Genomic DNA, 12,388 nt, shown 5'->3' with positions numbered 1-12,388 from the left:
GCTGACCATCCCGACGTGTAGTGCGCATGCGCGTCCACTGGCCCTCCTGCCGCCTGGTGCGCAGGCGCGGTCCCCGGCCCCCCCCCCCCACCGCGCCTGCGCACAGCGGTTGCTGGGCGGCCTGGCAACGGCGGCAGCGGCAGGGAGCGGAGTTGAGCTGAGCTGAGCCGGGAGTTGGCTGCAGCCCAGCAGCGCCCGCTGGCAGCCCCTGTAATCTCTGCTAGTTCAATATTTTTTTTTACCCCCTCTCAGCGGGAGAGGGTGAGAGAGGGGGCGGCGGCGGCCGGGGGTTGGAGGGGGATCACCGGCTCCGGTCACGGTGAGGACAGCACAACAACAGCACAGGCGGTGAGTGAGTGAGAGAGAGGCCCAGCGACCCCGGCTCCGGCCAGACCCCCAACCCCACCCCCCGGGCAGTGAATGATTACTCCCACCCCACCCCCGAGGCTCGGGTCAGGCGGGTGGAGGGTTAATGTGGGGCAGCTCCTGACGGCAATGAGGGGGTGTCCCGGGGGGAAGTGGGGAACGGAAGGGGGACATTTTCCTGTGGGTAGGTTCGCTTTTTTCGCCCCCTCCCATCTCATTCGTTCTTCTTTACTCTTCCCCTTAGTCTCTCCTTGTATCTCCCTTCTCTCGCCTTTAATCATTCCCCCCCCATCAGCCTGTCCTCCCCCCCCCACCCCCATCAGCCTGTCCTCCCCCCCCCCCCACCCCCCATCAGCCTGTCCTCCCCCCCCCCCACCCCACCCCCCATCAGCCTGTCAGCCTGTCTCCCCCCCCCCCCACATCAGCCTGTCTCTCCCCCCCCCCCCCAAATCGGCCTGTTCCCCCCCCCATCAGCCTGTCTTCCCCCCCAATCAGCCTGTCCCCCCCCCCCATCAGCCTGTCTTCCCCCCCCCCATCAGCCTGTCTTCCCCCCCAATCAGCCTGTCCCCCCCCCAATCAGCCTGTCCCCCCCCATCAGCCTGTCTTCCCCCCCCCCCATCAGCCTGTCTCCCCTCCCCCATCAGCCTGTCTCTTCCCCCCCCCCCCCCCCCATCGGCCTGTCTCCCCCCCCCCCCATCGGCCTGTCTCCCCCCCCCCCCATCGGCCTGTCTCCCCCCCCCCATCGGCCTGTCTCCCCCCCCCCATCGGCCTGTCTCCCCCCCCCCATCGGCCTGTCTCCCCCCCCCCATCGGCCTGTCTCCCCCCCCCCATCGGCCTGTCTCCCCCCCCCCATCGGCCTGTCTCCCCCCCCCCCCATCGGCCTGTCTCCCCCCCCCCCCATCGGCCTGTCTCCCCCCCCCCCATCGGCCTGTCTCCCCCCCCCCCATCGCCTGTCTCCCCCCCCCCATCGGCCTGTCTCCCCCCCCCATCGGCCTGTCTCCCCCCCCCCATCGGCCTGTCTCCCCCCCCCCATCGGCCTGTCTCCCCCCCCCCCATCGGCCTGTCTCCCCCCCCCCATCGGCCTGTCTCCCCCCCCCCCATCGGCCTGTCTCCCCCCCCCATCGGCCTGTCTCCCCCCCCCCATCGGCCTGTCTCCCCCCCCCCATCGGCCTGTCTCCCCCCCCCCATCGGCCTGTCTCCCCCCCCCCATCAGCCTGTCCCCCCCCCATCAGCCTGTCCCCCCCCATCAGCCTGTCCCCCCCCATCAGCCTGTCCCCCCCCATCAGCCTGTCCCCCCCCATCAGCCTGTCCCCCCCCATCAGCCTGTCCCCCCCCATCAGCCTGTCCCCCCCCCATCAGCCTGTCCCCCCCCCATCAGCCTGTCCCCCCCCCATCAGCCTGTCCCCCCCCCCCCATCAGCCTGTCCCCCCCCCCCATCAGCCTGTCCCCCCCCCCATCAGCCTGTCCCCCCCCATCAGCCTGTCCCCCCCCATCAGCCTGTCCCCCCCCATCAGCCTGTCCCCCCCCATCAGCCTGTCCCCCCCCATCAGCCTGTCCCCCCCCATCAGCCTGTCCCCCCCATCAGCCTGTCCCCCCCCCATCAGCCTGTCCCCCCCCATCAGCCTGTCCCCCCCCATCAGCCTGTCCCCCCCCCATCAGCCTGTCCCCCCCCCATCAGCCTGTCCCCCCCCATCAGCCTGTCCCCCCCCCATCAGCCTGTCCCCCCCCCATCAGCCTGTCCCCCCCCCATCAGCCTGTCCCCCCCCCATCAGCCTGTCCCCCCCCCATCAGCCTGTCCCCCCCCCCATCAGCCTGTCCCCCCCCCATCAGCCTGTCCCCCCCCCATCAGCCTGTCCCCCCCCCATCAGCCTGTCCCCCCCCCCATCAGCCTGTCCCCCCCCCATCAGCCTGTCCCCCCCCCATCAGCCTGTCCCCCCCCATCAGCCTGTCCCCCCCCATCAGCCTGTCCCCCCCCATCAGCCTGTCCCCCCCCATCAGCCTGTCCCCCCCCATCAGCCTGCCCCCCCCATCAGCCTGTCCCCCCCCCATCAGCCTGTCCCCCCCCATCAGCCTGTCCCCCCCCCATCAGCCTGTCCCCCCCCCATCAGCCTGTCCCCCCCCCATCAGCCTGTCCCCCCCCCATCAGCCTGTCCCCCCCCCATCAGCCTGTCCCCCCCCCATCAGCCTGTCCCCCCCCCATCAGCCTGTCCCCCCCCCATCAGCCTGTCCCCCCCCCATCAGCCTGTCCCCCCCCCATCAGCCTGTCCCCCCCCCATCAGCCTGTCCCCCCCCCATCAGCCTGTCCCCCCCCCCATCAGCCTGTCCCCCCCCCATCAGCCTGTCCCCCCCCATCAGCCTGTCCCCCCCCCATCAGCCTGTCCCCCCCCCATCAGCCTGTCCCCCCCCCATCAGCCTGTCCCCCCCCATCAGCCTGTCCCCCCCATCAGCCTGTCCCCCCCCATCAGCCTGTCCCCCCCCATCAGCCTGTCCCCCCCCATCAGCCTGTCCCCCCCCATCAGCCTGTCCCCCCCCATCAGCCTGTCCCCCCCCATCAGCCTGTCCCCCCCCATCAGCCTGTCCCCCCCCATCAGCCTGTCCCCCCCCATCAGCCTGTCCCCCCCCATCAGCCTGTCCCCCCCCATCAGCCTGTCCCCCCCCCATCAGCCTGTCCCCCCCCATCAGCCTGTCCCCCCCCATCAGCCTGTCCCCCCCCATCAGCCTGTCCCCCCCCATCAGCCTGTCCCCCCCCATCAGCCTGTCCCCCCCCATCAGCCTGTCCCCCCCATCAGCCTGTCCCCCCCCATCAGCCTGTCCCCCCCCATCAGCCTGTCCCCCCCCATCAGCCTGTCCCCCCCCATCAGCCTGTCCCCCCCCATCAGCCTGTCCCCCCATCAGCCTGTCCCCCCCATCAGCCTGTCCCCCCCCATCAGCCTGTCCCCCCCCATCAGCCTGTCCCCCCCATCAGCCTGTCCCCCCCCATCAGCCTGTCCCCCCCCATCAGCCTGTCCCCCCCATCAGCCTGTCCCCCCCCATCAGCCTGTCCCCCCCATCAGCCTGTCCCCCCCCATCAGCCTGTCCCCCCCCATCAGCCTGTCCCCCCCCATCAGCCTGTCCCCCCCCATCAGCCTGTCCCCCCCCCATCAGCCTGTCCCCCCCCCATCAGCCTGTCCCCCCCCATCAGCCTGTCCCCCCCCATCAGCCTGTCCCCCCCCATCAGCCTGTCCCCCCCCATCAGCCTGTCCCCCCCCATCAGCCTGTCCCCCCCCATCAGCCTGTCCCCCCCATCAGCCTGTCCCCCCCCATCAGCCTGTCCCCCCCCATCAGCCTGTCCCCCCCCATCAGCCTGTCCCCCCCCCATCAGCCTGTCCCCCCCCCATCAGCCTGTCCCCCCCCCATCAGCCTGTCCCCCCCCATCAGCCTGTCCCCCCCCCATCAGCCTGTCCCCCCCCCATCAGCCTGTCCCCCCCCCATCAGCCTGTCCCCCCCCATCAGCCTGTCCCCCCCCCATCAGCCTGTCCCCCCCCATCAGCCTGTCCCCCCCCATCAGCCTGTCCCCCCCCCATCAGCCTGTCCCCCCCCATCAGCCTGTCCCCCCCCCATCAGCCTGTCCCCCCCCCATCAGCCTGTCCCCCCCCCATCAGCCTGTCCCCCCCCCATCAGCCTGTCCCCCCCCCATCAGCCTGTCCCCCCCCATCAGCCTGTCCCCCCCCATCAGCCTGTCCCCCCCATCAGCCTGTCCGTCCCCCATCAGCCTGTCCCCCCCCCCATCAGCCTGTTCCCCCCCCCCCCCCATCAGCCTGTTCCCCCCCCCCCCATCAGCCTGTCCGCCCCCCCCCCTCTTTGCTGAAATGCTCCTTTATTAAATGTCAGTTGGGACTAATCCCTTCGGCCGCTCTGTCTGTTAAAATATCAGTTTTTGCTCGCACGATTGGCCATTTAACGAGATCCCACTTCCAGCATTCTGTGACAAAGAAATCCGAGCGGGATCTATGTGGCCCATTCTCCCCAATACCCAAATCCCGAGCGGCAGCTCGTTTGCTTGCTCCAGGCTCTGCTGACAGATTGACAGACCCACAGAGCGCAGAAGGAAGAAACAGATTGAAACACAATCGCGGGTTTCCGATGATTAGTGAGCGCATTAGTGTCCAGCTTTTAAATGATTTTATTTTTGGTCTTGGGACTAAAAAGGGAATTTCCAATTTCTGAAAACTTGTGGACAGTTTTAATCCACGAGTTTAAGAATACTTTCGGAATAAGATTATCCCTCCCAAAAAGAAGTTTCCCCATACTAAAGTACAATGTAGTAGAAATTAGAAAAGTGTTTATCTTTAAATCCTGTGCTGTAACAAACACAGCGCTTGTAAATAGCCAGTCACTGCACGCATCCTAATACAAGGAGAATGAATGGGGGGATCTCGTTCAAATCGTCTCCCCCCTAGGGAGGTTTTCAATATATAACCACTTTGGGATGGTCCAAGTATAATTACCAAATAATGACGGCAGCGTTTCTGTACTAATATCTGCAGGGCTTGCAAGTTTAAGCTGCCTGTACATTGTGCAATAATCCCCGTGCAGAGTTCCAAACTCCATAAAAATTCAGCTGCTGGGCTGGTTTTACAGGGGGACTCTGCAACAGCTTGCGGGGAGTGAGTGGTTCTATTTCCAAACATCGCAAGTGCACCATTTACCCTGGCTTCCTTGCTGTGTAGCGCTGTGGTTGTGAAATAGATTGCTGGACCCATCGCTGAAACCGGAGGTAGTGGACTGACTGCCTTGGGGTGTTTCAAATACCGTAGTATTTGTTACTCACAAACACAAATGGTGTTCGCTTGGGTAAATGGGGCTTCTGCTGCATTTGCGACTGTCAGTCGATCAGCCGATGAGATAGAGACAGATCTCAGAATCACGCAGCACTGAAGGAGGCCATTCGGCCCATCGCACCTGTGCCAGCTCTCTGAAAGAACTATCCAATGAGTCCCACTCCCCCTGCTCTTTCTCCAGAGCCCTGCAATTTTTTTCCCTTTTCCATACAGATCCTCTGTATTTTTTTAAAGTTTTTTTTGACCATAAAAAAGGTAGAGAAGTGTATTGCATTATGGCAAAATATTTTCAACCATTTTGATAATGTAAATGTGAATATGGTATATGATTTTGTTGTACATTAAGGGGACATCTTTAGTTGTAGATTTAAAAATAATAGAAAGAATGGTGTATGCATTATGCAGTTAATGGGAGTGGGGAGTGGGGGGGGAGGGATGGAAATCAACCCCCTTATTTGTCCTTAAAATTTTATTGGGAACTCTCGTTCTTTAATAAATTCAAATGTGCATTTTGCTCCGCAGTCATTCTGATGAATCCCAGTATTTATACCAATTTGTTTTCTTTCATAATAGTTACTGGAAGTTGAAGTGAAAGGAATGGATGTGACGTGATCGAGCTTGGCTGGAATACAGGTTATTAATCATTCAGCAGAACCTTTGTTGTGATGAGCTTGTTTCTTCCGAGACCTGCCTCGGACTGAAGCTTTTGGAACCGAAACGAGACACGATGGACGAATCGGTTTTGCTGGACCTGCTGGAGTGCCCCGTGTGCTTGGAGCGGCTGGACGCCACGGCCAAAGTGCTGCCGTGCCAGCACACCTTCTGCCGGCGGTGCCTGCAAGGCATCTTGAGCTCCCGGAGCGAGCTGCGCTGCCCCGAGTGTCGGACTTTGGTGGACTGCGGCGTCGACGAGCTCCCCACCAACATCTTGCTGGTCCGGCTGCTCGACGGCATCAAGCACCGGCCGCGGAGGCCCGGCAGCAGCGGTGGCGTTAACGGCAACAACAATGTCAACGGTACCGCCAGGGTACAAGGCAACGGGGCCGTCCCCGCTGCAAACTGTGGCACTGCGCTGCGGGATCTTCAGAGCGCTCACCGAGTGCAGGCTCGCAGCCCTCCAGTCAGGGTAGGTGAACAGGCGGTCTTCATAGTGCAGTTTTAGTCCGGGGCACGTTCATGTGAATACAGTTGTTAAGTTAAAACATTGAGGAATGCAAGTGCTTGCATGTTGGCAATTTAACATTCCCTAGATATTTTCACATTGGAATGTCACTTGTAAACTTTTGCTTCTTGCGTATGATTGCAAGTAACTGGAGGAATTATTATTCAGAAGCAATTTTCTACCCAAATAAAACCGGCAACCAAGCGCTGCTAGTTTAACATGTTTGTTCAAAGGGGCCCTGGTGTTAATGGCTCTTCCAACAGCTTTACAAACTTGTATCAGTTACCTCTGGCCCCGGTGCACGCACGCCTCGAGTTTAGCTCCAGTTCCGAAGTGGCTCTGAGCATCCAAACTTTGAGGCAGGATGTCTCCGGAGCCTTTTGCTGCATTATGTAGCTGCAGTCTGGGTTTTAAGCCAGGCGGTGTCCTAATTACACCAGCTGACTGGCACCGCAGCCTCCCCTTGCCCAGGAGAACATTCTGCATTTGCCCGCCGACGCACGCGCGGTCCTACTCCTGCGGAAGCTTAAAATGTCTCGCTCTGGAGAGAGCGTGGGTGGCATTTTCCATATTGTCTAAACATTTGCATTAACTCTCGGCCAGTTTAAGTTGTACCCGAAAGGTCCGAGGGGTGGGCCCCCTGCCCCCCTTGTGCATTTTATGAACTGTTTGATGCTGGAGTTACAATTCTATGCAACCCCGTGTTGTGAGACCGATTTGCTCTGCTGTCAGGTCGCGACCCAATTTATACTGTGACTAGACAATCTTTGCGAAGTAGAAATATCTCCTGCTAAAGTTGCAATATAGAAGCCCCCCCACCCCCAAATTCACAGATAGGGTTGTTGCAGCCTTATTCCAAATAGTAAACCTCCCCTAGCTTATGATCCAGTTAATCGGTAAAGATGCAGATAATGTTTCCCCTTTATCTTGCATAAACAGGGAAATATCATTCGTAATTCGGTGTCTTTTAAGTAAAACTATGAATGCCAAATTTACAAAACTACGGCTCATAAATGCAGCAAAGGTTACTGATGTAGCCTGACTCCCCACTAAATGTTAATGCGTGTGTCTTATGGCACTAGCTATCAGCTGGTTAATACTAGACTACTTAGTCCACTGGGAACTGTGCACTTAAGCTCATATAAAAGCCAAGGGTAGCTTGCAGCTGCCAGGCTCTAGTATGTTGAGGTGATTTGCTAAAAGATTTGAGACGCACACAGTATTTGATGACTGCTCCAATCAAATTGATGCTTATCACTGCTGCAGATCAAGTGTGTCGGAAACATATTTCTTTTTTTCGGAGTTGCCGGCTTTAAGATGCTCTAGTGAATATTGTAACCGGTATATGCGATCCAATCGGAGGAAAATGATCCCTTAGATTGTACGTACATGTGTCAAGGTTTGCAATTTTTAGTGAGATGGCTCAAAGGCGTTATTCAATTACTGCATCAGCACCTGCTTCAGTGGAACTTCAAAACTCCAGTTAAATGGCTCCACCCTTTATTTAATCTGAAAGAGCTAATACAATGGCTTCGTACCCCTGACCTTAGTGCTAAGTTTGAAATCGCCTTATTCCAGTCGTACCTCCCCATTCATTTTGTGCCAGTAAAACGATTCATTCAGAATTAAGTTGTTTTGTGTACCATCCCTAGACTTACTATTATGCAAACAGACTTTGCAAATTCCTTTGGTCTGAGTAATACCTGCGGTCTTTGTCTAGCCCTGATGAAAATATTCCCCTGACGTCCAGAGAGTGTGGGGAAATATCCGAATGGGTTTTTGCCAATGGCCAGAAAACATTCCCTTTCTCCTCTTTGTAATCAACATGTATTGTGGAATCTCTGTTTCTATTAATTGATTTAAACGAGCCTAGAAATTACTATTTGCGATATTAGCGCACAAATAATTGGTATCCTGTATTGGTGCTATTTTTTTTTATTCATTGATGGGATGTGGGCGTCGCTGGCTAGGCCTGCATTTAGTGCCCATCCCTAATTGCCCTTGAGAAGATGGTGGTGAGCCGCCTTCTTGAACCGCTGCAGTCCATATGGTGTAGGTACACCCACAATGCTGTTAGGAAGGGAGTTCCAGGATTTTGGCCCAGCGACAGTGAAGGAACGGCGATGCAGGTCCAAGTCAGGATGGTGTGTGGCTTGGAGGGGAACTTGTAGGTGGTGATGTTCCCATGCGTCTGCTGCCCTTGTCCTTCTAAGTGGTAGAGGTTGCGGGTTTGGAAGGTGCTGTTGAAGGAGCTTTGGCGAGTTGCTGCAGTGCATCTTGTAGATGGTACACACTGCAGCCACAGTGCGCCGGTGGTGGAGGCAGTGAATGTTGAAGGTGGTGGATGGAGTGCCAATCAAGCGGGCTGCTTTATCCTGAATGGTGTCGAGCTTCTTGAGTGTTGTTGGAGCTGCACTCATCCAGGCAAGTGGAGAGTATTCCATCACACTCCTGACTTGTGCCTTGTAGATGGTGGAAAGGCTTTGGGGAGTCAGGTGAGACACTCGCCGCAGAATTCCCAGCCTCTGGCCTGCTCTTGTAGCCACAGTATTTATATGGCTGGTCCAGTTCAGTTTCTGATCAATGGTAACCCCCAGGATGTTGATAGTGGGGGATTCAGCGATGGTAATGCCATTGAATGTCAAGGGGAGATGGTTAGAGCCTCGCTTGTTGGAGATGGTCATTGCCTGGCACTTGTGTGGTGCGAATGTTACTTGCCACTTGTCAGCCCAAGTCTGAATGTTGTCCAGGTCTTGCTGCATATGGACACGGACTGCGTCAGTATCTGACGAGTCTCGAATGGTGCTGAACAGTGTGCAATCATCAGCGAACATCCCCACTTCTGACCTTATGATAGAGGGAAGGTCATTAATGAAACAGCTGAAGATGGTTGGGCCTAGGACATTGCCCTGAGGAACTCCTGCAGTGATGTCATGTGATTGAGATGAATGACCTCCAACAACCACAGCCAACTTCCTTTGTGCTAGGTATGATTCCAACCAATGGAGAGTTTTCCCCTTGATTCCCATTGACTTCAGTTTTGCTAGGGCTCCTTGATGCCACACTCGATCAAATGCTGCCTTGATGTCAAGGGCAGTCACTCTCACCTCACCTCTTGAGTTCAGCTCTTTTGTCCATGTTTGGACCAAGGCTGTAATGAGGTCAGGAGTTGAGTGGCCCTGGCGGAACCCAAACTGGGCGTCAGTTAGCAGGTTATTACTAAGTAAGTGCCGCTTGATAGCACTGTCGACGACACCTTCCATCACTTTGCTGATGATTGAGAGTAGACTGATGGGACGGTAATTGGCCGGGTCGGATTTGTCCTGCTTTTTGTAGACAGGACATACTTGGGCAATTTTCCACATTGCCGGGTAGATACCAGTGTTGTAGCTGTACTGGAACAGCTTGGCTAGGGGCGCAGCTAGTTCTGGAGCACAAGTCTTCAGTACTATTGCCGGAATGTTGTCAGGGCCCATAGCCTTTGCAGTATCCAGTGTCTTCAGCCGTTTCTTGACATCACGTGGAGTGAATTGAATGGGCTGAAGACTGGCATCTGTGATGCTGGGGACCTCAGGAGGAGGCCGAGATGGATCATCCACTCGGCACTACTGGCTGAAGATAGTTACAAATGCTTCAGCCTTGTCTTTTGCACTCACGTGCTGGGCTCTACCATCATTGAGGATGGGGATATTTTTGGAGCCTCCTCCTCCTGTTAACTGTTTGTTTAATTGTCCACCACCACTCACGACTGGATGTGGCAGGACTGCAGAGCTTTGATTTGATCCGATGGTTGTGAGATCGCTTAGCTCTGTCTATCGCATGTTGCTTCCGTTGTTTGGCATGCAAGTAGTCCTGTGTTGTAGCCTCACCAGGTTGACACCTAATTTTTCGGTATGCCTGGTGCTGTTCCTGGCATGCTCTCCTGCACTCTTCATTAAACCAGGGTTGATCTCCCGGCTTGATGGTAATGGTAGAGTGAGGGATATGCCGGGCCATGAGGTTACAGATTGTGGTTGAATACAATTCTGCTGCTGCTGATGGCCCACAGCGCCTCGTGGATGCCCAGTTTTGAGTTGCCAGATCTGTTCGAAATCTGTCCCATTTAGCACGGTGGTAGTGCCACACAACACGGTGGAGGGTATCCTCAACATGAAGACGGGACTTCGTCTCCACAAGGACTGTGCGGTGGTCACTTCCACCAATGCTGTCATGGACAGATGCATCTGCAACAGGTAGGTTGGTGAGGACGAGATCAAGTAGGTTTTTCCCTCTTGTTGGTTCCCTCACCACCTGTCGCAGACCCAGTCTGGCAACTATGTCCTTTAGGACTCGGCCAGCATCGGTCAGTTGTGGTGCTACCGAGCCACTCTTGGTGATGGACATTGAAGTCCCCCACCCAGAGGACATTTTGTGCCCTTGCTATTAATCCATTCATTTCAGCACCTCTGTTAAAATAGCAGATAGAATAATGCGTTAATATTTTAAACACCTGAGCACATGTATCACCAACAGCAATTCCTAAACTGCAGTGTGTTCTTGGCAGAAATTGAGTGCTGCAGCAGTGTGCTATTACAGGCAGTTTTACACTGTCACCAGTGGAAGGTTCAGTCACTGTGGTATTCAGGATCCAGTGTCTCGAGACCTCCCCTTAGTGTCAGCCGTGGCTCAGTGGGCAGCACCCTCGCCTCTGAGTCAGAAGGTTGTGGGTTCAAGTCCCACTCTAGAGACTCGCGCACAAAAATCTAGGCTGACACTCCAGTGCAGTGCTGATGGTGTGCTGCACTGTCGGAGGTGCCGTCTTTCTCATGAGATGTTAAACCGAGGCCCCGTCTGCTCGCTCAGGTGGACGTAAAAGATCCCATGGCACTATTTTAAAGAAGAGCAGCGGTGTTCTCCCCGGTGTCCTGGTCAATATTTATCACTCAATCGACATCACTAAAACAGATGAGCTGATCATTATCACACTGCTGTTTGTGGGAGCTTGCTGTGCGCAAATTGGCTGCCGCGTTTCCTACATTACAACAGTGACTACACTTCAAAAGTACTTCATTGGCTGTAAAGCGCTTTGGGACGTCCTGAGGTTGTAAAAGGTGCTATATAAATGCAAGTGTTTCTTCCTTTCTTAAAGCTGAAAGCTCATTGCTGGACCCTTTCCTTTTTTGGCATCGGGAATTTTTGGTTCTCTGGCCTCCTGATTGACAGTAATACCAGGAGCAAAAGTAAATCGTGGGGCGATACGTGTTTGGAGATTACAGTCCCGTGTTTGAGTGCTGCCCCTTGGTAGCCCCCTTCGCAATGTGTATAGGTGCTTTTACCTTTCAAAACCACAGCCGACGGGAAACGTGCGATTCTCGCCATAGTCAGTAATACGCATTTGCTGACTTGCCTTGTTCGAGCAGCAACAGAGATCCACGTGTGCTTCTGCCCAGCACCCGACGATGGAGAATGGTGCTGGCCGACCGTGTAAATTGGGCTGTGAAATTTAAAAGTCCCTTTTCAGTTGCCACAATTTGTTTTGGAACCCTGGCAGGATTCTCCCTCGGATAGATCGAACCTTGTGGGGAGACCGGGTGTGACGGTAATTCTCTCCTCTTAACATTCACTCCAGGTAATTCTTTCTGGAAATCTCGGCTAGATTAAAACATGCTCACAGTGCTTCCGCAATCGGCTAGGTGTCTGAACCTGTTGAAATGGCCCACTGATGATTCAAGACCACCCCGTGGCACTGTGGTTTCAAAGAGGAAGGCCAGGTGGTGAATTGAAAGGCAGTCGTGGCAGTTCAGCCTTAAACCAAAATCCCTGCCCTCAGGTCTTGGACCATTTTCTTGCCGGTTTAAAAAAAAAAAAAAATGTTCAAGCTCTGACAGGCGAGACGTACTTGTGCAGCCATTGTTGGCAACTTGTGCAGGTGTGTCGACTGCTTGGGTACATAATAAATTTGTGTAATTAAACTGGTACATTTCCAGAAACGAAATTCTCTGTTTTCTTGTTATAGTTACCAAACGTGAAGTGTTTGTGCGATACCTGCATATCAATTTAA

The 12,388-nt window shown here is 55.8% G+C and overlaps 1 protein-coding gene across 2 annotated transcripts in view; it reads left to right on the top strand.

Moving 5' to 3' along the window:
- Positions 1–100: 100 nt before the first annotated feature.
- sh3rf1 (SH3 domain containing ring finger 1) overlaps positions 101–12,388 on the top strand; it is a 214,542-nt gene continuing 202,254 nt past the window's right edge. Inside the window, exons 1-2 of one of the 2 annotated variants that reach the window (XM_085975616.1) lie at positions 101–348; positions 5,760–6,312. In XM_085975616.1, the coding sequence (XP_085831742.1) occupies positions 5,914–6,312 (399 nt within the window). In that variant the 5' untranslated portion in view covers positions 101–348; positions 5,760–5,913. The remainder of the gene's footprint in view (positions 349–5,759; positions 6,313–12,388) is intronic. The other variant, XM_085975577.1, reaches the window with a different exon arrangement.

The sequence above is a fragment of the Somniosus microcephalus genome, chromosome 1 (genome assembly GCF_052327205.1).
Source record: "Somniosus microcephalus isolate GS21.2 chromosome 1, FLI_Smic_1.0, whole genome shotgun sequence".
In the NCBI taxonomy this organism is placed as follows: Eukaryota; Metazoa; Chordata; class Chondrichthyes; order Squaliformes; family Somniosidae; genus Somniosus; species Somniosus microcephalus.
This window is presented reverse-complemented; position numbering and strand designations above follow the sequence as displayed.